This window comes from Camelus bactrianus, chromosome 4, assembly GCF_048773025.1.
Source record: "Camelus bactrianus isolate YW-2024 breed Bactrian camel chromosome 4, ASM4877302v1, whole genome shotgun sequence".
In the NCBI taxonomy this organism is placed as follows: Eukaryota; Metazoa; Chordata; class Mammalia; order Artiodactyla; family Camelidae; genus Camelus; species Camelus bactrianus.
In genome coordinates this window covers 68,653,788-68,679,425 of record NC_133542.1, presented here as the reverse complement: position 1 = coordinate 68,679,425, position 25,638 = coordinate 68,653,788, and the positions used below count along the sequence as shown (strand labels likewise).

General features: G+C 34.8%; 1 protein-coding gene across 3 annotated transcripts in view; it reads left to right on the top strand.

The window, feature by feature from the left end:
- SCAI (suppressor of cancer cell invasion) overlaps positions 1 to 25,638 on the top strand; it is a 112,645-nt gene that overhangs the window by 76,630 nt on the left and 10,377 nt on the right. The window contains exons 13-17 of one of the 3 annotated variants that reach the window (XR_012506547.1): positions 1,060 to 1,159; positions 2,774 to 2,951; positions 15,080 to 15,152; positions 15,855 to 15,990; positions 18,249 to 18,382. Coding sequence is in view for 2 of the 3 variants with exons in the window: in XM_074362216.1 (XP_074218317.1) it covers positions 1,060 to 1,159; positions 2,774 to 2,951; positions 15,080 to 15,152; positions 18,249 to 18,422; positions 18,624 to 18,724 (626 nt within the window). In the remaining variant the exon portion in view is untranslated. Of the gene's footprint in view, positions 1 to 1,059; positions 1,160 to 2,773; positions 2,952 to 15,079; positions 15,153 to 15,854; positions 15,991 to 18,248; positions 18,423 to 18,623; positions 18,725 to 25,638 lie in introns of those variants that run through there. The other 2 variants (XM_074362216.1, XM_074362218.1) reach the window with 2 other exon arrangements.

Below are 25,638 nucleotides of genomic sequence, written 5' to 3'. Positions count from 1 at the left end.
TTTATCTGGACAAAAAAGTTTTTCTTAACATCCTTAACATTTTCCTACTCATTTGTTTGTTGAAATTTGCATTCCTTTATACAATGCATGTCCCTGCCATCTTCCTTGCATGACCTGTAGAGCCTCTTAAAGTGTTACAATGAAAACAAAATAAAATAAATCTGTCTTTTCATTGCAGTGATTGTTTTAAGGGATAAAATATACCACTTAGCATTAAAAGTGATGTAAAATCATAAACTGATTTTTTGTAATAAAGTTAGTAATGTATTTATGAATGATTATTTCCATGTCTTATAACATATGCCATTGAATCAGACTTTCTGGGCCCCTTCCTACTTTATTAACCTCTTGTTTTACTTTTTCCAAAATACAATAGGTACTAACTGAATGATCCTTTGGGAGAGATCCCACAGTTGCTGTTCCATTTAAAATGAGAGTTTAATTAATTGAAAGAATTTCTGGGAAAGGCTAATTCCCAAACTGGAGCTAGAATGGTTGATATAATAGTAATGATAATGGATTTTTTTCATGCACTGCTATTTGGCAGTTTTTTTCTTAAAAATAAAGTTTTTGTCAATGAGAATTTTCAAGTTCCATTCAAAAATTTCCCTACAGTTTACAATTAGTGGATCACTTAAAATTATATTTAAGAAATTATAAATTATTGCAGACTTCGTTCTGCAACTTTCTCACATAATTTTGTTAAACCTGAGATTTTAATTTTGCTTGAAATGAAAACATCATTTTGAGCATCCCGTATCTCCATTCCTTTTTTACTCAGAATAATCGGATGCAGTAGATTCTTGTTTTCTCATTATAATCTGTTTAAAGAACTGATGAATAATTAAGTGATCTTTTAAAATGTTGAAGCAGGCAACAAGCTGAAATCGTTTAAATGCTACGTTAAACTAGAAATGTTAAATTTTAAAATAATAAAAATGTTGTGCAATTATTTTCCACTTGTATCAATGAGAAATTCACACAATACCTTTGTATTTGAGCATCAGATCAACATTATTCTCCAACTGAAGTCTAGGATTCTTCCCTTTGTTTTTATAGGTCCTTATGATTTTGGAGGGGTACTTACTAATAGTAACCGGGATATTATAAATGGAGATGCCATCCACAAACGAAATCAATCCCACAAGGAAATGCACTGGTATGTATTCTGGTGTCTTCCCCTATTATAAAAATTATAGTTCTCTCTAAATGTTAAGGACTAAATGGGGACTTTTTCTCGTATACTAGAAATGTTCCCAGAGACTACTATTTATAACACTTACTTGGATTCTAGCAGTATTTCAGGCTCTGACTATCCTAGGCAATTAGAATTTTGGGCTGATATTTATTTTTAAATTTTTCATTGAGTATCATATGTCAGACATGACTCAGTCACTGGAGGTATGTTCATTCAAGTTGGAGGAGACTAAATATATCCGTAAATAAAGAATATGCCAGGACATGATACATGTTAATATCAGTATAAACTTTTTTTGGGTGGGGGGTAATGAAGTTGATTTATTTACTAATTTTTTAATGGAGCTACTGGGGAGTGAACCCAGGACCTCAAGCATGCTAAGTATGCACTCTACCACTGAGCTATACCGTTCCTCCAGTGTAAACTTTTTACAAGATTCTGTTGGTGTGATATAGCATAAATGAAGTTAGCTGTATGATTTCAGGTAGATTTCATCCATGAAAGTTTGTTCAACACATTCACTGCTTAGAGCCATTAGAATTTTTCTAATTGAGAGAGAGCAACGTGATTATAGAGAAAACTGGACTTTCTTGAAACTGCATTTCTAATAACACTTTACATAAAAATGTTAACTGTTCATATTAAAGAATGGGGAAAGGAGAGCAGAGAGAGAAATTATTCAAGTTACATTATGATAGCTAACAGTCCCCTAAGCCATAGTTGGTGCTTTGGTTAACCTTCTTTGTAAATTATTTATATTAGAGAAACCCGTGTTTGAAAGATATTGAAGTTTGATAATATTGCTCATTGACACATCATTTAATATATTTATATCTACATTTGCATTAATGTTTATAAACATGCACACATTGTCCACTAGGCCATAGGAAAGAGCATGCACCCCAAATTTGCAACCTTAAGCAGTGGCTCTCAAATAAATGCAGATTACTGGACTTCAGCCTTTGCGTTCTGAGGACCAGTGAATCTATATGTTTAACAAGCACCCCATGAGATTCTGATGCAGATGTCCAGAGGAAATGTAAAAAATAGTAAAAGGGGATCCCCTGCTTATTGTCTGCAATATTAAGATACAGCTTGAAATATTAAAAGTCTTCAAAATTGATGTAGACTTTGAAAGACTCATTGAAATACAAATCTGGTTGTGTTATTACGTCTTGTTTTCAGAACATGTTCTCAGGAGGAGATTTAAATACTTAATAAATCCCTAAATGCTGACTTCTGAGGTTTTCATATTGTGCATTTAGTCCATCTTTAAATATATGGACTTCTTTTTAGTTTGAATATTCTTTCTTTTTTTTAAATTGTTTCTTTTATTTTGGGGGGGAGGTAATTACATTTTCTTATTTATTTTTAGAGGGGGTACTGGGGATTGAACCCAGGACCTGTGTATGCTAAGCATGCACTCTACCACTTGACCTATACCCTCCCCCTTGAATATTCTTGAATAATAATTATGTCTGAATTTTTTTTCCACATAAAACTGCTACCTTGTCTATCCCATTAAATACAGACTTTTTCTGTCTTTTGCTTCATTAATCTTTGTTTTTCTCTCAGTGCTATGGCGAGAAGGAGATGTGAGCAGTCCAGACTGAAGAGTAAGATTTCTGAGCGTTATACAGCCATTCACTGTGACTGTTGTTGTTTCCCCAGCCTTCACCCTGGAGATCTCTATCCCTTCACAAGGAAGCCCCTGTTCATTATTGTGGATTCATCCAACAGTGTTGCATATAAGGTGAGTTCCATGAGCGCTAGTGCCCGTGTTAGACATTATGGCACCGCCCCGGGGTAACCAGTCTGAACACGTGCCTTTTTATTTTGCTTCATTTTATTTAATTTTACACGGTTTGTATTTAGTCTTTCTTTTCTTTTGAGGTTGTGCATGCTAGTCAGGATCTGGTGCTATGAATAGAAACAAGAAGAAAACGCATGAATGGACACTCAGTGGAAAATAATAAATCCTCCCGCAGGAAAAAAAAAATTCAAGATTTCCAAGATCTCTGGTGGGAGGTTTATTTTTGTTATATAACCCAGAATAATTTTCTTTTACAGAGGTAGAAGTATATGGGCAAATTTTATTTTCTAGTTTTCAAGCTTCTTCCCCTCTGCACACAGAGCTGCTATAATTTAAGTGAAATGTCTATCCCATGCTATATAGTGACAGTCATTGAATATCAACATAAATGGTTTTAGTTGCACTTAATTTTTAAAAAATTTGTGACAATAAGTAAAAAAAAAGATGACCCTGAGTGCTGAAGTAACGGGGATCTAACATGAAAATCCTTTGCTTTATATTTTGCTGTTGAAGCAGTAGTTTTCAATGGTTATATAAAGAATGGCAGCAGCGAGGCACTTTAAGATTGTTAGAATGCAAACTATAGTAATTTACAGGAAAATGAAAACAATTTTTGGAGTCGTTTGTATGTGGTAGGAATATTTCATTAGTGGACAATATGTTCAGAAATACGCTGGGAACACAGATCTGCCAATTAAAACTATTTCTGTTGTGGGTGTATATAGAATTAGATGGAGAAGCAAACATTAATAGGTTTATTTCAGGGGAGCAATAGAGATGTCTGGTAGCCAAGAGAGCTGACCCCAAGCATATGTTTTCCATCTAATTTTCATGATTAGTTTCACTTTTTAAAGTCTGAATTCCAAGAGTATCCGGCTCACCCTGAATTGTTCAGCATGTTTCCTCTACCCATTTTATCAAGTTTAACATTGCAACTTCTGATTTTTAAGAAAATTAGTTGTGTACTTTATTAAACTGTGTGCATTGTTATTTTTTAATCTTTTTGAGAGGGTGGGAGGAAAAGGTTTATTGGCTACCCCATTTAAACATATAAAACCAGGAAAGCCCAGGTATTCTGTGTCTTACCAGAATTCAGAACAAGCATTCTGTGCCTTTGTCAATGAACAGGAATCGTTTGTTGTTTTGGAAAATACAGTTATTGTTCATGAATATATGTTATTTATGTTAACTTGTAATTATACTATCATTATTATTAATTTATTTAATAAATAAATATTTTGACATTTAAAAAATAAATAAATAGAAAAGGAATCGTTTGTTACAGTTTAATGTTGTAACAATACATTGATGCACCAGGTCAAGTCTATTGCTTACTATGCTCTAGCATGCATTTAGAGTATTTTAACAAGCTGTTAATTTCTCTTAATTTAATTGAACATTATTTGATACCATCTTTTATAGTGTCAAGAATATCATTCGTGTTATATGCTTGCCATTTCCAGAGTGGTATTTGGATATAGAATGAGTGTTGGATGCTGACTTCTAAAAAACACCATTGTGCATAATTGGAATTATATATCATGATTTAATTCTAGATTTCAGTATCTGACACCCAGAATTATAGTGGAATAATAGAAAGATTTTTGTATTTGTTTGCTTTTGATGGCACATGCAGTAACACTCCTCTAAAAAATTAAATTGTCGAGAACATATTGATCTCTAAAAATGAAATGGGGAGCCCATATGCAGGAGGCAAATCAGAGCATGACACAGACCCATGTGATCTTTTAAAAAACTATTGGATGCCTCTGAATCAAGTGTGCAGTTCTCTGTTAACATATGGAAGTATCTGATATTTACTTTTCCCACGAAGCACATGAAAAGTCTTAAACTACCGTTTTGCAAGTTTCTAATGAAAAAGAACTGGATGACTGATGTATTATTTCTGGAGTACATACTTTGTTATTCACATTTCATACATAAGAATGTTTTATTAGCATATATGTGTTTTCTAAATATTCCTTCATATAAATACAAACATTTTATGTATGTTTTTTCTTCATTTAAATATTACTTTTTTTTTTATGAAAGCAACTCATACATATAATTTAAAGCTACAGTTCACAACTCTTTCTGTGTATCAGAAACAGAGTCCTTTTTGAAACGCTTGTACCTGGGACGCAGCTCCTGTGATTCTGATTCTCTTGACCCTGGAGTGGGTCTCAGATGTCACTGTAATTCCCTTGTGTGCCTAGGGGGAGAACTACTCAGCCAACAACTCCACCGGGAATTGTTACTAGAAACAGAAGTCTCCTGCTCTCTTACCCTACCCCTGTTTGCCTCTTCCCAGAGGGTACCATTTACATCTTTTTCAGTTGATTTTTTTAGTATTTAACCATTATTTTTCTAAAATCACATGCTGGTATTGATATTTCTTGATTCTTCAGTTTGGAGCATTATGTATTGATACCCCATTATGGAAGAGAGAGTTAGCTGTCTATCTCTCCTCTTACGATCTCCAATTCACATTCATACCTTTTATACCCTTTTAGTCACACAATAGAATTGTATCATAATTTTGATTCCCTTAATATTTAGTGCTTATATTATTATGACTATACAATGCTTTTAACAGCTAAGCCACATAGTAACCTTTTTCATTCCTGTACAACTTTTTGCTTTCCCTGGAGCAAATGATTGTTTTTCTTTGCTCCTTGTTTTTTTATGAACTTATCACTAATTCAATGCCAGCCTCCTTACCAATTATCTAAATCTTCTTTCAGATTGTTCAGATACATCATTCCCTTAATTTTATCTTTGGGATGAATTATCTCTCAGAGCCTCTGGACCGATGCCCTCTCCATGTACTGTGCAGCTCTCATCCCAGGATCTCTTTTCATTATTATTCTGAGAATAATAATATCCTCTCTTCTCTGTTGGATCCCCTGTTTCCTGTATCCGTGTCTTCCTCTTGGACACTCTCATTAGGCTCTCGTTTTAGTTTGTTCTTTCATTTTGATGCAGCATCTCCTATAGTAGCTTTCAGAGAAAGGGTGAATATGAGGTAAAATATTTGAAGTCTTGCACTTTTACAAATGTCTTTGATTTACCCTCATACTTAATTGGTGGTTTTAGTATCGATTAGAAATTATTTCACTCCAGAATTTGGAAGGCATTTTTGCACTGCTTTCTAGCTTCCAGTATTTCTTAAGAAGTACAAAGCATTTTAATTTTGGATTCTTTCATGTCACCTGTTTTCAGTCCCTGAAAACTTATAGGATCTTCTCTTTGCCTCCAGTGTTTTTCAACTTCTTAACAGAGTGTCCTGGTCTGGGTTTACTTTTAATCATTGTATTTGGCATGTACTTGGTGAATCCTTTCAATCTGGAAATTCTGCCCATTTTCTTGAGTTGTTTCAATGATTTTCATTTTCTTCATTCTTTATTTTGGGAATTTTTGTCTTTTATATATTTGACCTTCTGGTCTAGTCCTCTGATTTTTGTTCCTCTTTATTTTCCATCTTCCAATCTTATTGCTCCTTAGGAAATTCCCTTGCCTTTATCTTCTAAGCTTTTTATTGAGATGTTTCATTTATTCTCCAGATGTTTCTTTCATAAAGATATAGATGTATGTGTATGTATGTAAAACATATATACATACACATATATAGTTGGTTTTTAGCCTGGTTGAAATATCTTCTCTTACCTTTGAGAACATCAATGATCATTTTAAGAATTCTCCCTGCATGGTATCTCCCCTCTATGATGATTTGTTTCTGGTGTTTTTCCTGTTTATTTCATATTAGAGAGTTTTCTTCAGAGTCTGAAACTTTTTGCTTGTCTGCTCAGACTGATGAGTGGAGGCTATCAAAATGATTGGAATCTCTGAGGTTGTGGGTAGAGCTTGTCACAGTGAGCTGCTCAATGTGACCACCTTGCCGGGCCATTCAGTTGGGTCATCTTGGATGCCGGTATCTTTAGGCCTTTCTTTGTGGTCTGGTCATTTTCATTGGGGGAGACTCAGCTCTTCTGCCTGGAATGTAAAGTTCTATCAGCATTATGCTGTGTTTTCCCTAAAGTCTGTGTGTGTTTATAATTGCATATATGTGTATCTTTCTGTACCCAGTTCCTCATACTTAAAAGATTCTTACTGTTTGTTTTTGTTTTGGGGGGAGGTAATTAGGTTTATTTATTTACTTACTTATTTTTAATGGAGGTACTGGGGAATGAACCCAGGACCTTGTGCATGCCAAGCATGCACTCCGCCACTGAGCTATATCCCTGCTTAAAAGATACTTAATAGTTGTATGTTGAAGGATTAAATGAAGATAGACACTATTATCCTTATTTTATAGTTGAGGAAACTGCCCATGGAGGTTAAGTATCATGCCTAATTGATTCCAGCAGTCTTTCTCATTTTTAAGCCCGAGCTCTTTCCACATTTAGAAAAAGAGGAGCTTTCCACACCAGTCTGAGCCTCATTTCAGAGGAGAGGGATTGAAATGCCAAGATCTGTAACATAACAGATATGACCCACATTTTGGTTCTCAAATTTCCATCAGGGAATAGGCCTTATCTGTAGTAATACAGTACTGGTGGGATTAGGAAAAAAATCCCTGTCATTTTGAGCAACACTTCTTTCAGTTCTGCTTTCTTTTCTTTGGAAGAAGAAAATCCTTTGAGTATTCAGTTATTTATGATTTATGACAGAGCTGGATCCCTGCCAATAAACATGACTTACACATTTGTCAAAACAGTCATATTTCTCTAAACAGCCTTGTCTCAAAGTGTTGACTGATGTCTGCAGATTATGTAAGCGCTCCTCTGACAGTCAGCCTTAATCCGTTTCTTTCTGGCTAATTTGAAAGACCGTCTCTTTGTTTTTGGCATTCTGCAGTTATACTGTAATATATCTAGGTTTTGTTTCTTTGTATGTAGCCTGTTGGGGTTTGCTGGACTTCTTGAATTTGTAGGTTGGAGATTTCATTATTGCTGGAAAATTCTAAGCCATTATCTGTGCAGATCTTGGCTGTGCCCCAGCTCCTCTCTCATCTCTTTCTGGAACTCTAATTTTATATATATATAAATATAAATATATTGAGATAAGTATATGTGTGTGTGTGTGTGTGTTTGTGTATAATTCTCAGTATGTCTTCTGCGTCTCTTGACTTCTATATTTTCCATCCTTTTGTTTCTCTGATTGAGATTTGGGTAATTTCTTCTGATCTAGCTTTCAATTCACAGAGTTTTTCAGCTGTAACTAACTTGCTATTAAAGCCATTTATTCAGTTTTGTATTAGTTGTGATATTTTTCATTCAGGAAGTTCTATTTGGTTCTTTTTCAAATAATTCATGGCCCTTTTTATAGTTCCCTATTTTCTATTTTCAGTTTTGTTCTTCATTTCTTTAAACTTAATAAGCATACTTACTATATTATTTATTATCTATCTGGTAATTCTTATACCTGAAATCTGCTTTTGCTTCTTCAAGACACCCTTTGCTGTTTTTATATCCTTGTATGCTTGATTATCTTTGACTAGATTCTTCTTGTTATCCTTGAAATTATGTGTGGGAAATTCACTGAGCTCTAGAATGATGGTACTTTCATCCAGAGAGGGTCTGCATTTGCTTCTGCTAGATACCTGGAGGCACTGCCATTTGGAGACCAGGTTTTGGGGATTAGCTAGATGGTATGAATTTGGGCTAGAAACATGCAAGAGGGCTGGCTCATAGTTACAACCCTCAGAACTATTTGGTTTGTTTGTTTGCTTTGTCTCTGCTCTGCTCAGCACCAAGAGAATTCTTCTTGCAGTCCCATGAGGAGTGGTTGTGGGGGCCAGGAAGTTGTGAAATTTGGTTTGGTTCATCCTTGTACTATGTGAGTGTAGCCCTTCAGGATTCCAGTTTAACAAGGCTGGTTTTCTATTAGACTCTGAGCTCTGACTTCTGTTGCCTTCTCTGTATAATGCCTTCAAAACCTAAATTCAAGTTGTTTGATTGACTCAGGACAAAGGAGGTCTCGTGTCAGCTTACTTTCTCAGTTTCTCAGAGGTGGGTTTTCCTCACCTCTCTGACCTATCACTGGCATGCCCCTGGGCTCCATCCTTGTTCCTCTTCTTTTCCAGCTACAACTGACTCCCTCGATGCCCTTATGTAGTTTCATGGCTTTAATTATTATCTCTATGCTGATAACTTCCGCATTTATATCTTCAGCCCAGACCTTTCTCAGTTACTCCAGACTTGAATATAATATACTTATTCCACCTCTCTAGATGGATTGGTAATTCTAATAGAGATTACAAACCTAACATGCGCAAGACAGAATTTCTAGACCTCTTCCACATTCAGCTTTCCCCATATCAGTTAATGACTATTATGTTTTTACAGTTGTCCTAGCCCAAATCCTTGGTTTCATGCTGGACTTTTCTTTCCCTCACACCCACATCCATTTCAGGATATTCTCTTGGTTATAAATGGATATATCCAGAATCCTACCCACTGCACTGCCATCATCCTGTTCCATGCCACCATCATCTCTCTGCTGAATTATTGTGGTAGCTTCCTAACCAGGCTTCCTTCTTCTGCACTTGCTCCCCTGCAGCGTGTGCCTGTAAGTCTGATGATGTCACTTATCTACTCAGAATCTCTAAAGGTTCCTCACCTCACTCTGAGTAAAGGCTTTATGTTTTCTGCCCTCATACACCTCCTCCTTCCCCTCAAATGCATCTCTGATTATCTCTTACTGGTCTATCACTCAGTTCTCTTAAGCCACACTGACCTTGCTGTTCCTCAAACATACCTGGCAGTCATCTGCTTAGGATCTTTGTGTTCTATTCCCCTGCCTTGAATCCTCTTCCAAAGATACCCACGTTGTTTTCCAAGTGTTTGATCAACTGAAGCCTTTTAATAGAGTCTTTTCTAATTGCCCTATTTAATATTATATGCCTCTCCAGCACTCTTTACCCACCTTTCTCACTTCATTTTTCTTATAATCATAATAGTTAGCTTCTATATAGTGCCATGCACTATTCTAAGCACTTAACACATATTAACACATTTAATCCTCACACAACTCAATATGTTACTTTTATTAACCCCATTTTACTGATAAAACCAAGGCTCAGAAAGGTTAAGTAATTTGCCAAAGGTCACACACACAGAACTAATAGGTGGGATTTAAGCACAATCTGATCATAAAGTCTTTGCTGCGCTGCACCCTATGCTGTCTTTCCATACGTAGCACTTCTACAATGTTATATTCTTTACTTTGTTTACTGTGGGTCTCTACCTGCCACCTCTACCCCCATTTAAATGTCAGCTCCAGGAAGACAGGTTTGTTTGATCCCTAGCACCTAGAACAGTGTCTAGTCTTTAGATTCAATGAGTATCTGTTGAAGAAAAGAGATCTTTCAAAAGAGCACTAAGTATTATTTTAAAATTGTAAGATGTTTTGAAGTCTCAGTTAAATAGATAATTTCTGGAGAAAAAAAAAATCTAATGGCCGCAAGAAAGGGAATCTGAAAAACCCAATCACAGGGTATGAAACAGTATGAGGAAAGTGATCATAGTTATCTCCCTTCTCTCCATAAAAAAGGCTCTAGTCCTTCTGAGTTCACCAATAAGTTCTTTTAAACTTTTAGAGTCTACACAATTCCAGAGCAATGGAAAAGATCAGAAATATGTAATTTATTCTCTAACAGGCCGCAAGACACTTGTATGACCTTGAGCATACAAGTCTTTTGGTCTTTTCTGAGCCTCTTTTTCCATCTCTATACTGATTCTGCAGGATTGTTAAGATTACAGGTTAGGAGCTAAGAATCCTAGGTTAGTCCCTGGAAAATAGTTAGCATTCAGTAAAAGATAGGAATCATGACAATGATGCTGTTTCAAGACAAAAGTAGCGCATACAAAAAACTCTACCCCAGATTAGTGTATAATTATAGATTAGAAAATTTTAAATAAGATACTAGTAAATAGACTTATTAATAGAAAAATCTCCCAAAAGAGTTTACCTGACTGATGCATGAAAGTTACATATATGAAAATTAATCTATATTGGGTACTGTGTCAATAGGATAAATAAGGAAAATTATATGCTATCTCAATGATCATCTTGTAAAATCTAATAAAATTCAGTATCCATTCCTAATAAAAAAGGAAAACTCAGCCTCTGATGAAGAGATTCTATATTAAGTAGCCAACTTTGTTCTTAGAGGGAGAAACGCTTAAAGTATTCTTAATTAAAATAAGCAAGAAAAAGAGAATGTCTGCTACTATCGTGTGATTATTCTTGTCTCAGTCCTAACCAGAATTTTGTAACATGCCCCAAATAAAACAATTTTAAAAAGCTGTCCAAACTAGTAAAAGATGTAAATATTGGAAAGAAAGATCAAAATCATTAACTGTAGATGATATGATTTTATATTTAGAAAATCCAAAGGAATCACAGAAAAACCATTACTATGAATACAAATTCAGCAAAGTAGTTAGCTATGGGATAAACATACAAAAATCAATAGCAATCTTTATGAGCTATAAAAATTTAAAATTTCTTCAATATATGTTCCATGTACATAACATTTGCCATAATTTTTCTTAAACATAATAACATTGAATCATATAATCCATATATGGGGGCAATAATGAGACAGTCCCAAAAGCATGCAAATAAAGAAAATAAGGTTATCCTGTGGGGGGATCAAACTATAAAATTAATTACTGAATGGGTTAAAACAGAGACATGTGAAGCATCTTTATAGAAACTATTTCCCAGGCCTAGAACCTAACTGTAATCTGACAGAAGGGAATAAGCACTCCCCAAGGTCACCCCCAGGTTCAATGATTCACTAAGAGGACTCATGGTTCTCAGCATGTAGTTATATTCACTGCTAAGATTTATTACAGTGAAGAGATACAGAGCAAAATCAGCAAAGGATCTGAAAGAAAACCAATAAAATGCACCTAAGCCATTAAAAAAAAAAGATCAGCAACGGAAAAGGCACATAGGATGATGTTCAAAGAAGAGCAGGTGCAAACTTCTGAGAGCCTATTCACAGAAGAGTCATACAGGATGTACTTAATTCCCCAACAACAAGTGAGACAACAGAGGTGAAATATCTACCAGGGAAGTTCAGCAGGGACTCAGTGCCCAGGGTTTTTACTGAGGAATAATCACGTAGGCAGCCTCTGCCTGACACGTGCCAAAATGCCATTCTCCCAGAAGGAAAGCTGCTGTTCAGCATAAACCATCTTGTTTGCAGTCTAAGTAAAGTGAGCCACTCTTAACAATTCTGCATGGTGGGAACCCTCCCCAAATCTAAGTTCCCAGAAGCCAGCCAGTGGCCAACCTTGTAAACAGGTCTTTTAAGGGATAGCAGTCAGGCTTGTTTTGCTAACTCTTTCTACACAATAAGGACAAAAAAAAAAAAAAAAAAGGTCAGGAAAGGTTGGTCAGCAAGGGAAGCAAAGAAAAGGAGACCTTGGGACATAAATAACAGCAATGCAAGAGCAAGCATGTCATGGTCAAGGATCCAGAAGGCTGTCTGCAGTGTGGGAGAATGTCTCAAGCTGCCTTATCTGAAGAGTGCTCCTTAATATCTTCATTTTACTCCTTTGTTTTGATTACTAGAAAATTTTAATCTGTTTATTTTTTATATTGATATTATACTCACAAAATCACAAAATTAAAAATGTCAAAAAGGCATATGGTGAATTCTCTATCCCGCCCAGCCCCAATCCACTCAGTTTCTGTCTCTCCCTGGTAGGTAACCATTGTTGTCTGTTTCTTGTTTATCCATCTAGAAATTTTTTTTAAATGTGTATATAAGCCAAACAAATGCATAGTCTTTATAGTCTTCTTAGCTGTGTAAATGGTAGTAACATGCTATACACAACTGTTCTGTATCTACTATTTTTCACTTAATAAGACATGTTAGCAATTTTCCATATCCGCTGATAAAGAACTTCTTTTTTCTTTTTTCTTTTTATAGCTGCTTAGTATTCCATTGTATGGTTGTACCACAGTTTATTCCACCAATCCCTTATTGCTGATCACTTGGTTGTTTCAAGTCCTTTACTATTACTAACAATGCTGCAAGGAATAACTTACGACTTATTTCACAAGTTTAAGAGCCCTATACTGGTGGGTGAATTCCCAGTTGTAGAATTGCTGTGTTGATGGAATATGCATTTGAATCTAATAGATACTGTCAAATTATCTTCTAAAGAATTTGCATCAATGTATACTCCTACTGTCTATGTATGAGTGTTTCCCCATGTTCTTGTCAATAGTGTATATTCTCAAACTTTTGGAAATTTTGCTAAACTGATGGTTTTTTAAATGGCATTTAATGTAGCTTTGATTTTATTTCTCTTGTTATCAGCAACGTTGAGCATCTTTTCATTTTTTGACCCAAATGTATTCCCCTTTTCTGTGAATTCCCTGTTACTGTCCACACGTTTTCCTGTTGGGTCAGTGATCTTTTTCCTATGGATCTGGAAAAGTTCTTTCTTTTTTTTTTTAACATTTTTTATTGATTTATAATCATTTTACAATGTTGTGTCAAATTCCAGTGTTCAGCACAATTTTTCAGTTATTCATGGACATATACACACTCATTGTCACACTTTTTGCTCTGTGAGTTATCATAACATTTTGTGTATATTTCCCTGTGCTATACAGTGTAGTCTATTCTACAATTTTGAAATCCCAGTCTATCCCTTCCCACCCTCCACCCCCAAAAGTTCTTTCTATATTAAGGAGATTAATCCTTTGTAGTGGGAGTTGCAGGTATTTCCCCCAGTTCATCGTTTGGGTTTTGAGCGAGTTTATGCTGTATTTTACTATGCACGAGCCTTTGATTTTTGTACCTGGGTTTATTGGTCTTAATCATAATAGTTAGGAAGATCTAGATCACAAAAATAACCCTTGTTTTCTTGTATTTTCCTTCAGTACTGTTATTGTTTAATTTTTTACATTTATCTGATATATTTGGAATTCATCCTAGGATTTGATGTGAAATATGGAGTCAACTTTTTTTCTAGATAGCTATCCAGTTTTTCCTACCAATTCCAACTGTCATCATTATTATATATACTTAAGTCCTGTCTATTTCAGGGTCTAATTCTGGAATCTTCATTTTTGTCCATTGGTTTTCTGCCTCCCCATATGCCAGTGCCACATACTTTTAATTACTGACGTTTAAAGTATGTTTTAATATCTAATAAGTCTAGTTTCCCCTCTTTTCACTTCTTTTTCAGAGTTTTCCTGACTAACGTACTTTATCCATATGCACTTTAGAATTTCTTTCAGTTGCGAGGGAAAAAAATCTATGGCCTTTTTTATTGAGGTTGGTTTAAATTTTAATAAATTAATGTAATGACATCTTTAGAATGGGTTTCTCTCTAAGAATATAGTATATCTTTCCATTTGTTCAAGTCTTCATTTTTATCATTTAGGAATATATTTTAGTTATTTTTGTTTTTTTTACTTCTTAGTAAGTTCACTCCTAGGAGTTTTATCTTTCATTTTTTCACCAAACAGTTTATGATTTTACTTCACAGGTAGATCTGCCTTTAGGGAAGAAATATCCTTAATCATGCAAAGAGTAGTGAATGTCAGTTTAATTCTCACTGTAAATTAACACGTTGACATTCTTGTTTTATACATCATCCTGTATGAGCAATTAACGTGATTCACAATGAGAGATGGATCCAGTCTTCACATGCCAGTAAGTCAGGTTTTAGAGCCTGTGAGACTGAGAGCCAGATCCTAGATCTTGGAAAGTTCACCCTTGTAAATCCTAGTGTTTGTTGCCCAATTGAGTGGCCTCTTGGTAGACAGCTAGATAACCTGTCCCTGTAACACTGCAACCAAGTATATGCCTTTATTTTAAAAATCAGTGGTTCACTTAGTAAACTTCAGCATGGTAAGAAGGTCTGTTATGCAGGGTATTTATACGTGAATGACCGTCTCTTCAGCTGGTGTTTCTGCATCTGCTTATGAGTAAAAGGGCCTGATCTATGAGCTAATGATACGCTTCGGAAAGTTACTGATTAGTGTCATTGGTCAAATCTTTAATGAAAGTTTTAAATTCTTGTATATTACAGAATTTCACAAACTTATTTGGACAGCCACTAGTCTGCTTGCTTTCTCCTACAGCATATCCAAAAGCTTTACAAGGTATGTTCTGTCATTACCTGCTATATCCATAGGTTGCAAATAAACTTATGTCAACATTTTGAATAATACTGACCTGATCTTTGTTTCTCCCACCTGTAATGATCAGTTGTGGATTTATAGTGCTTAATGTGGCAGATGTCAATCTGAAATAACCCAGAAGTCTTGCCAACAACCAGACTTCTTTACTGGGCTTGAGATAATTCTAAAAGAAATTATAAATCATCCTTGAGAAAGGAGTGATTTGGGGCCCTTGCTGTTGGGGAACTCATGATCTGTGACTTTTAAAATCTGTTTTGCAGGTGTGCTTGTTTCATGTATATAACATGATTCCCTGCATCTCTGGCGACATATTTTAGGTATCTCTTAAGACTGGAAGCTTTCTGGCACTTCTCAGTCTATGCCTAAGAGTTAGGATAAGCCAGCTGGCACAACTTACAGGGTTTCTTTTATTCACATTTTGACCTTGTATTTTTAAAATAAAAGAACCTCTTCTCAGTGTGCCAGAGAGACAGGTCAGTGTTTTGCTACTTCTCAGATGGCTAAGAAGTGAAAACCTTTTTGTCTTTAATAATTTGCCTCAATAAGCAACACATACAATCTGATTCTAACTCCCAGTCATTATGTTAGGTAAAATACTAAACAAACCTGAATTCTGTTCTGGAAGTACTTGTCACTGTTTCACTATCTCCTAACTGTGAATAGTGCTGGTGTCTCTGTGGGAGATGGCATTTTACTGCTACTTCCACCCAGAAGGCCTGTCTGCTGACATAGTTTGACACAGGAAGTGATGGTCAGCATTTGAATGCCCAAGAGAAGCTGGAGACTTTTTTGTTTTAAGGTAAGTTCTGCTATTTAACAGGGAAAAACATGTCGAAATACTAAGTTCATGTATCTAAAAGGCAAATTACTAAGGGTTAGAACTTACCTTCAAACAACGGTAAAATTCTCCTGCTTTGAGGACTTCGTTAAACCTGCATTTTATCATTTCTGGAGAAGTGTGACCCCTTCTGATGATTTGAAAGTACTGTTTGCTGTCAGTTTTTCCTGTCAAGATGTAGCTTTATTTTAAATCGCATGAACTAATGGGTTAATACCAAGATTGTTTGGTCTGAAAGGTTTTATTATGTAGAGGGAAAACACACAAACTCTGGAGGCAAACTGATTGTATTTGAATCCCAACTCAGCCACTTACTAGCTGTGTGGCCTTGGGAAGCTACTTAGCCATTCTGTGCCTCAGTTTCTTTCCTATCAAATGGAGATAATAATAGTACCTACCTCATTAAATAATTCTGGGTACACAGTAAGTATTCAATATGTGCTAATTATCATTACTGTTAATATGCTTAGTTATAATATATGTCCTTAACATGTCTTAGTCCAGTATCCCATCTTTTATGCTATAAAACTTAGACCAATCCCTTATATGTGCCTCTTCTGGGCACAAAACTAGCAATTACCTAAGTATTTGAAGTGTCAAATCAGATTTCTACACCTCTGATACTCAAGTCTACAGTTCTCTCTTTAACCAACAGTTACTTCATTGGTTCAACAAGCTCTTACTCAACATTTATTTATCAGGTACTGTGCTAGGCACTGGCGATCACACTCTGACCAAACACAGTTAACGTTCCTCACAGAGCCAGACGTCTGGTAGAAGGTATAGACAACCTAACAGGCGATTACCATAGGTGCTCTTAGTGTTTCATAGGAGGAAGCACGTGGAACAAGTAAGATTAACAACCAACCAGCCCTTGAGGATGAAGAAAGTGGGTGAAGTGAAGTCTAAAGTGGAGTTGAAGGACATGTAGAATTAGACAGGGGTGGGAAATGGCTGAACAAGTGTCCTAGCAGAGAAGCAGCACGTGAGCTCTGAGATAAGAGCTCTGGCATGAGAGAGTTTATGGAGCATTTAGAGAAGCGAAAGTAGTTCCTGCTAGTTTTAAAGGGTAGAGCTTGAGATCATGTGACTAAGATTTGTTAGGAGATTTAAATGGAGGACAGTGGGGTGCCATCAGATTTTAAACAGAGGAGTAACACAAAAGAGCATTCAGTTAACCTTGTGAAGAATGAATTGGAGAGGAGTATTGGTGGAAATGGGGAGGTGATGGTGGTCAGGGCAAGAACAATGGCTGGTTAGCTGGCTCCAAAAGATAATAATCCCAGAGAACCAACAGGACTTGGTGATGGGCTGGAGGAGAGGCAGGGAGGGAGCCGGAGGAGGCAGGGATGGATTTCTAGGTTTCTGGCTGAGGTGCTGGTAGAAATGGTGATACCAGGTAAGAACCGGATTGTAAGACAACAAGGGAAAGAATCTCCTTTCAAGTTTTGACGTGTTGAGTTTGAGGTTACCTTTGAGAATTAGGTTGAATCTAGTAGTCTGGAGCTACTCTGTCCAATAGAAACATAATGGAGGTCACACATGTGATTGTAAGTTTTCTGGTAGCCACATTTTTAAAAAAGTAGAAACAAACAGGTGAAATGAATGTGAACGATACATCTTTTTGTACTGAGGCTTTGAAATCCCATGGATATTTTATACTTCATAGTGTGTCTCTGTTTGGACTATCACCTCTTAAGTATCTGGTGGCTACTGTAGGACAGCACCACTCTAGACCTAAGGAGCTCATTAGGCTGCAGATAGAGAACTGGGAATTAGTAGGCTTATAAGTGGTAATCAAAATGATGGATGTAGGTGAGATCAGCAATGTGCAGAAAGAAAATACTGACATTTAAGGGATAGGAAAAGAGAGAGCAACTAACAGAGGAGAGTGAAAGAGGCTAGCAATTCTGGTGCTCAGAGTTCCATTGGGGGCCTCCTGCCCATGACCCACACTTGCCATGTTTACGTGAAAGTTGTTAGTTGGAGGGGAGAAAGCAAAGGAGTATGTTCATTTTCTACTTCTCCTAAGTTTACGTTCAGCAGAAAGCAGCATACTTGGAATATGTTTTTGTAGTTCCAAGAAGAATCTACTTTGTTGAATTCAACTTAATGATATAACTTTAATTTTATACATTGTCAGTATATTAAAATGTTCCTCAAATGCTATCTTTTGCAAAACTGTATTCTATATATATATAACCTGTTTGTTATTACAGATCAATCTCAACGAGGTAGCCTCTTCACTCTCTTTTTGAACAATCCTCTAATGGCCTTCCTATTTGTCTCTGGATTGTCAAGCATGCGTAGAGGCCTATGGGAAAAGTGTCAAGAATATCTTCGAAAAATCAACCGCGATATTGCCCAGCTATTGACCCATTCACGTTCAATAGGTACCCTACTAATCTAACTGCACACTTAACAGAATGTACTATAATGGTTAACAATTGCTTACAATTGTTCGAATGTTTGAACTTTTTAAGGTATTTGTTGAAGGCAGGGAAGTTAAGAAGGTTTTCCTGAACTTTACTTCCCTTTTGAAATGTATCTTTCACTTAAATATCCTTTTGCTGTCACTTTTCTCCTCTTTGCAGATCAGGCATTTCTCCAGTTTTTTGGAGATGAATTTCTTCGCTTGCTTCTCACGAGATTTATCTTTTGTTCAGCCACCATGAGGATGCACAAGATTTTTCGGGTAGGTCAAGAATATTATTAAAGATCAATTGTGCCATTTTAGGCATTTAAGAATCATGTGTTACAGTTTACCTATACTAAATAAAGTTTGAATAGATCTAAAATAATATTCACAAATCAATACGTAAGGTATAAAGATGAACAATATAAGGCACATCTGAGTGCCTACTGCCTGCTTTAAGAAGTAGGTTTTCATTACCTTTGAGGCCCCTCTGGGTCCTCCCTGATCCTATCTCCATCTCAAATGAATCTGAAATCCTGAATTTTATCATTATCGTTTTCTTTTCTTTATAGTTTTGACACATATTTCTTTGTTCCTACACAACATATTGGATCCATATTGTATATATTCTTCTACAGCTTGCTTTTTTTTCACTCACTATTATATTCCTGAGATTGAGCCATGTTGATAACTGACTGTCACTCATCCATTCATCCATGCATCCATTTTCACTGCCATGTAGGATTCCATTATTTGACTATACATCACAAATTACTCATCTGTTCTACTGACAATGGCCATTGGGTTGTTTCAAGTTTGTTATGATTGTAAACGATGCCATTGTAAAATCTTCCATTGTTTCCTGGCACACATATATAAGATTTTCTCTGGGTAACATACCTAGAGGTAGACTGCAAGGTCCGACAGTATAGGTGTATTCAGCCTTCATAGTTGAAGCCATGGTTGTACCAGTGTACTCTTGCCCTGCAGGTGTAAGGGTTGCCATTGCTCTAGTCCTTGCTAACACTTGCTGCTGTCATTCTTTGTGTTTCATGTGAATCTGGTGGGTGTAAGCAGTAGCTCCCTGTGGTTTTAATTGTCATCTCTGGGATTACTATTGAGGCTGAGCAAATTTTCATATGCGTTATTCTGTGTTCTTCTTTGTGAAGAGTGTGTTCAAGTCTCAGGTCTGTTTTGCTCTAAGTAGTTTGTTTCTTCTGTGTATTCATGTAGCTATGTCACACTGTTCATTGAGGTTTTAAAAAGTTTAGTCATTATATTTTTCACTTCTTATAAGTAACATTTGGTTCTTTTTCAAATATGCTTGAATATTTTTAAAAGTCTTCTGCAACTTTTAGTTTTAAAATACAATTTTTTTCCATTTTATTATTATAATTTTAGAATGTGAGAGAATTGTGCAGTGAATACCCATGTAGACACTAACTAGATTCTGCAGCTAACATTTAGGTGTATTTGCTTTCTCACATATTTGTCCATTTATCCATCTCTCTTTTCATTCATCATCTCAGTTTTTGATACATTTTGAAGTAAATTGTGGATTTCACTGCCCAAAACTTCATCATGCATATAAATAAATGGAATTTATATTTACTATTTATTTATTTACTTCCTCTTTAAATGTAAAGTTTACATGCAGTGAAAAGCACAGAACTAAAGTGTACCATTTGATGAATTTTGACAAATGCATACACCTGTGTAACTCAAAGCCTAATCAAGTTATACAACACAGCTTCATTCCAGAAAGTTCTCTCCACACCCCTTTCTGATCAGTGCACCACCCATTACCCCAAAGACAATGCTTGTTTTATTACTTTGACTACAGATTAGTGTCACCTGTTCATGAGTTTGAATTACCCAGTGTAAATCTTCTTTGGTCAAGCACATTGTTGTTCAGCTTCATCTACGTTGTTTCATGCATAAGTAGCTCATTCTTTTTGAGTAGGTTCATTGCCTGAATATAGCACAGTATATTTAGGGCTTCTCCTTTTGATGAACACCTGGGCAACTTAAAATTTTTTGACTATTATAAATAAAACAGCTGTGAACATTCTTGTACAAATCTTTTGCAAAGACATGTCTTGAATTTTCTTGATCATAGAGTAGGTGTATATTTAGTTTTTTAAGAAACCGCCACTTTTTCTTAAAGTAGTTGTACCATTTTATATTCTCAGCAGCTGCATATAAAAGTTGCTGTACATCCTTTTCAACACATGGTGTTGTCAGTCTTATATTTTAACCATTCTGGTGGATTTATAGTAGTATCTTGTAGTTTAAATCTGATGTGTAAGGATATTGAACATCTTTTCATGTGCTTATTAGCTGTGTTTTACCCCATTCTGTAGCTTGTTTTCTTAACAATGGCTTTTGAAAACTAAACTTTTGAAATCTTGATAAAGTTTCAACTAATCAATTTTTTTCTTTTGTTGTATGTTTTATCTAAGAAATCTTTACCTATCCCAAAGTCACAAGGATTTCTCCTATGTTTTCTTCTAGGAATTTTATGGTTTTAGCTTTTACGTTTAGGTCTATGATATGAATTAATTTTTGTGTACAGTGTGAAGTATAGGTTAAAGTTTTTTTCCAATATGAATGTAAAATTGTTGTAGTATTCCTTGTTGAAAAGATTGTACTTTTTTCATTGAATTATTTTTGCTGCTTTTTTAAAAAAAAAACAGTCAACCATATATGTGTAGAGTTATTTCTGGACTCTGTTCTATTCTATTGAATTATGCCATTTTTCTCCAATATACTACTGCTTGATGATTGTAGCTTTATATTAAGTCTTGAAATCCTTGTAGTGTGTCTCCCTCCCCAAAATGTTTTAAATCTTTTAATTGTTCTAGATCCTTTGCAGATCTACATGAATTTTATCATCAACTTTACATTTTGATTGATATTGCACTTAATCTATGTAATCAATCTGTGGAGAGTTATATTTTAATAATATTGAGTCATCAATTAATATGGTATATCTCCCCATTTATTTAGGTCTTCTTTAGTTTCTCGCAGCAATTTTTTTGTGGTTCTCATCATACAGGTCTTACATATGTCTTATTAAATTTATTCCAAAGTATTTCACATTTGGGGATGATTGTAAATAGAATTATATTTTTTATTTTATTTTCTAATTATTTGTTGCTAAACATAGAAAAACTGATATTTTTAAAGTTAACCTTATAGCCTGCATTCTTGCTAAATTGAAGTATTAATTCTATTAGCTTTCTTTATGTATTCTTTAAGATTTCCTATGTACATGATCATGTCATCTTCAGACAAGAATAGTTTTACTTCCTGCTTTGCAATCTGTATGCCTTTTATTGTGTGTGTGTGTGTGTGTGTGTGTGTGTGTGTGTGTGTGTGTGTGTGAGCGTGAGCGCGCACATGCGCACACATGCTTTATTTCAGGGCTAGGTCTTCCAGCAAAATGGTGAATGGAAGTAATAAGAATGAATATCCTTGCTTTGTTCCTGGTTTTAAGGGAATAATTAATTATTTACCAAAAATTACAATGTTAATTGTTAGTTTTTCATAGATACCTTTTTTCAGGTTGTCTCAGCTCCTTTCTATTCCTAATCTGCTGAGGGTTTTTATCAGGAATGAGTATGAAAGATAGTCAGATACTTTTTTCCTGCATTAATTGATTTTGATATATATTAATTCTGTTAATATGGTGACCAGCATTGATTGATTTTCTAATAGTAAGTCAACCTTGTATATCTGGGCTAAACACACTTTGTGGTCATGTATTATCCTTTTGCATTTGCTGGATTCAATTTGCTAGTATTTCATTATGGATTTTTACACCTGTTTTTATGAATGATTATGGCATTTAATTTTCTTTTCTTGTAATGTCTTCATGTGGCTTTGTTATCAGGGTAATGCTGACTTCATAAATTGAGCTGGCTTGTGTTTCATTCTCTTGTATTTCTTAAAGAATTTCTTTAAGACTGGCATTACTCCTTGAATGGTTGAAAGAATTCTTCAGTGAAGCCATCTCAACCTGGGGTTTTCTTTTTGGGATGTTTTAAATTATACATTCAATGTCAAAGGCTATTCATTTTTTTTCCTTAGTCAGTTTTAATCACTTGAAAGTCATTTGTCTAATTTATTGCCAAAAAATCATCGATAGTATTCCATTATCCTTTTAATCTCTATGGACTCTCTGGTGATCTTTCATGCCTCATATTGGTAATTCTTCCTGTCTTTTTTTTTCTTTTTCAGCCTAGCTGAAGGTTTATTAATGTTAATTATCTTTCCAAGTAAATAGCTTTTGCTTTCATTGATTTTTTTTTACTACTGTTGTCTCTTTTCTATTTATTTCCATTCATACTTTATTGTTTTTCTTCTTTTTAATTACTTTGATTTTAATTTGCTTTTTTAATTCCTGTATTTTAAAACTTGGTTCCAAAACTTTTCTCTTCTAATACAAGCCCCTCCTTTTTAAGCACTGCCTTAGTTATCTGATTTTAATAGTTTTAAATTTATTGAGACTTGTTTTGTGACACAGCATATGGATTATCTTGATGAAGGTTCTTTCTGCACTTGAAAAGAATGTGTATTCTGCTATTATTAGATGGAGTGATGTATATTGGCAATTCAGTTTGATGTTCAATTATTTTAAATAATGTTCTTCAAGTCTTCTATATCCTTACTGATTTTCTGTCTGATTTTTCTCTCTCTGATAGAGGACTATCTAAACCTCTAATTATAATTGTGAATTGGTTAGTTTCGTGCTATTTTTTCATTGTGCAGTTTGAAGCTGTTATTGAGTTCATACATACTTAGAGTTGTTATGTATTCTTGTTGAAGTTACCTACTCGTCATTAGGATATGTCTGTCTTTATGTGTGGCAGTAGTCCTTGACTTGCAGTCTACTTTGTTCAATATTAATATAGCTATGCCTGTTTTCTGGTTTGTGTTTGCATGGCAAATCTTGTCTTATCCTTTTACTTTTAACCTATGTCTGTCTTAATATTTATTCATTTACAGAAGGAATCAAGTACATTTTTGTTTGTTTACAAGGTGCTTTTCCAAGCAGTCATTCTTGAGATCCTGAGGGTTTTGTTCCTTTTTCTTTTCCATTTTTAAAAAATGAAGGTACTTGGGATTTAACCCAGAACCTCATGCATGCTAAACATGCGCACTACCACCGAGCTGTTTATTACCCTCCACCGCCCACTCCTCCCCATCTTAGTATTTAAAGTGGACTTCTTTTCAACAGCATTAGTTAGGACCTGCTTTTTAAAATCTAGTTTGACCATCTCTACCTTTTACATGACATTTTTAGTTTTAAATTACATTTCAATTAAATGTAATTTTAATAAAGTTTTATTTAAATATACTATTCTTTGTTTTCTATTTGTCCTGTCTGGGGTTTGTGCCTTCTTTCTTTCCTGCTGTCGTCTTCATTTGAATGGTTTTGTTTTGTTTTGCTTTAGAATTTTATTTTAACAACACTTGATTTATGCTATATCTTGTTTTGCTTTTTTAGCACCTCTTTACAGTTAATGTAATTATCTTATGAGAGTATACTTCCATTTTCTCACTCTTCATCTCTATGATCATCATTCATTTGACTTTTATGTATGATATATGCTGTTAGATATTTTGGGTTATCATAGCGGTATATAGTCAGTTATCTTTTTTTAAAAATGTTTAATGAGGAGGAAAAACCTTATATGTTTATAATTTCTGGCACTTTTAATTTATTTATTTAGAGTCAATTTTCCATCTGTAAGAGAATTTCTCTTAGTACAGAAAATTTTTTATCATTTCTTATAGTGTATATCTGGTGGTGATTAATTTTCTCCTTATTTTTCTGAAACAGGCTTTATTTCACTCTGATTTGTGTGTGTGTGTGTGAACCATGGGTTATTTAGAAATATATTATTTAGTATCTAAAATTGGGAATTTTCAAAGTATCTTCTTGATTTCTAATTTCTTTGTGGTCAAATAATATATTTTGTGTGATATGAGTCCTTTTAATTTATTGAGACTTGCTTTATTTTCCAGAATGTGTTCTATAATGGTAAATGTTCTATGGGTACTTGAAGTGAATGTATATGCTGCGACTATTGGATGAGGAATTCTATGAGTGCCTGTTAGATCATGTTGGTTTATAATGTTCAACTTCTTCATTGCTTTACTGGTTTTCTGAATATGTGTTCTATTATTGCAGTGCATAACGTGTCTTTTCATTTTCCTGTGACTGTTTTAAAGATTTTCTCTTTATATTGGTTTCCTACAATTTGATTATGATGTACTACCTTGATACAGTTTTCTTTGTTGTTGTTATTGTTGTTGTTGTTTTTTCCTGCTTGGGGTTTATTGAGCATTTTGGATCTATCTAAATATCAAGATATCTAAAATATTTTGGAGTATTTTCAGCCATTGTATCTTTAAATATTTTTTTCATCTCTCCTCTTTTTCTCCTGCTCTGGAACATTCATTACGTATATATTAAACAATCTAATATTGTCCCACAGGTCACTGATGTGTCTTCATTTTAAAAAAAAAAATTTTTTTTCTCCCTGTGTTTCAGTTTCTATTGCTGTCTTCAAATTTACTGATTTTTTTTCTGCAGTGGCTAATATGCTCTTAATCCTATATCCATTTAATTTTTCATTTCAGGAATTGCACTTTTCTCATCCATAGAAGTTCCTTTGGGTTGTTTTAACATTTTCCATTTCTCTTCTCATTATATTTATGTTTTCTTTTGTGCCCTTGAATGAATAATAATACCTAAAGTCCTTATCTGCTAATACTATATTCTCTATCATTTATAGGGTTTTTTAAAAAGTTTTTCATACTGGGTAGGGGTCTCATAGTCCTAATTCTTTGTATGTCTAATACTTTTCTGTTAGACCATGAGCATTGTGAATTTTCTGATTTTGAATTCTGGATTTTGTTGTTTTTCTTTAAAGAGTGTTGGGCTTTGTTCTGGCAGGAGTTAAATTACTTGAACATCTCTTTGACCTTTTCATGGCTTGTTTTTAAATTTTTAGGGGTAGATTTATTAGGGTAGCATTCAGATGTAGACTTATTTCAGCCTAATACTAAGAAGCATGATTTTTCTGGGGTGTCTTTCATATGTTGCCTGTTTTAAAACATATTCTCCACTCTGGGAGGTGTTAGCTCAGAATTCAGACATCTCCCAGCCCTGTGTGAGCTGA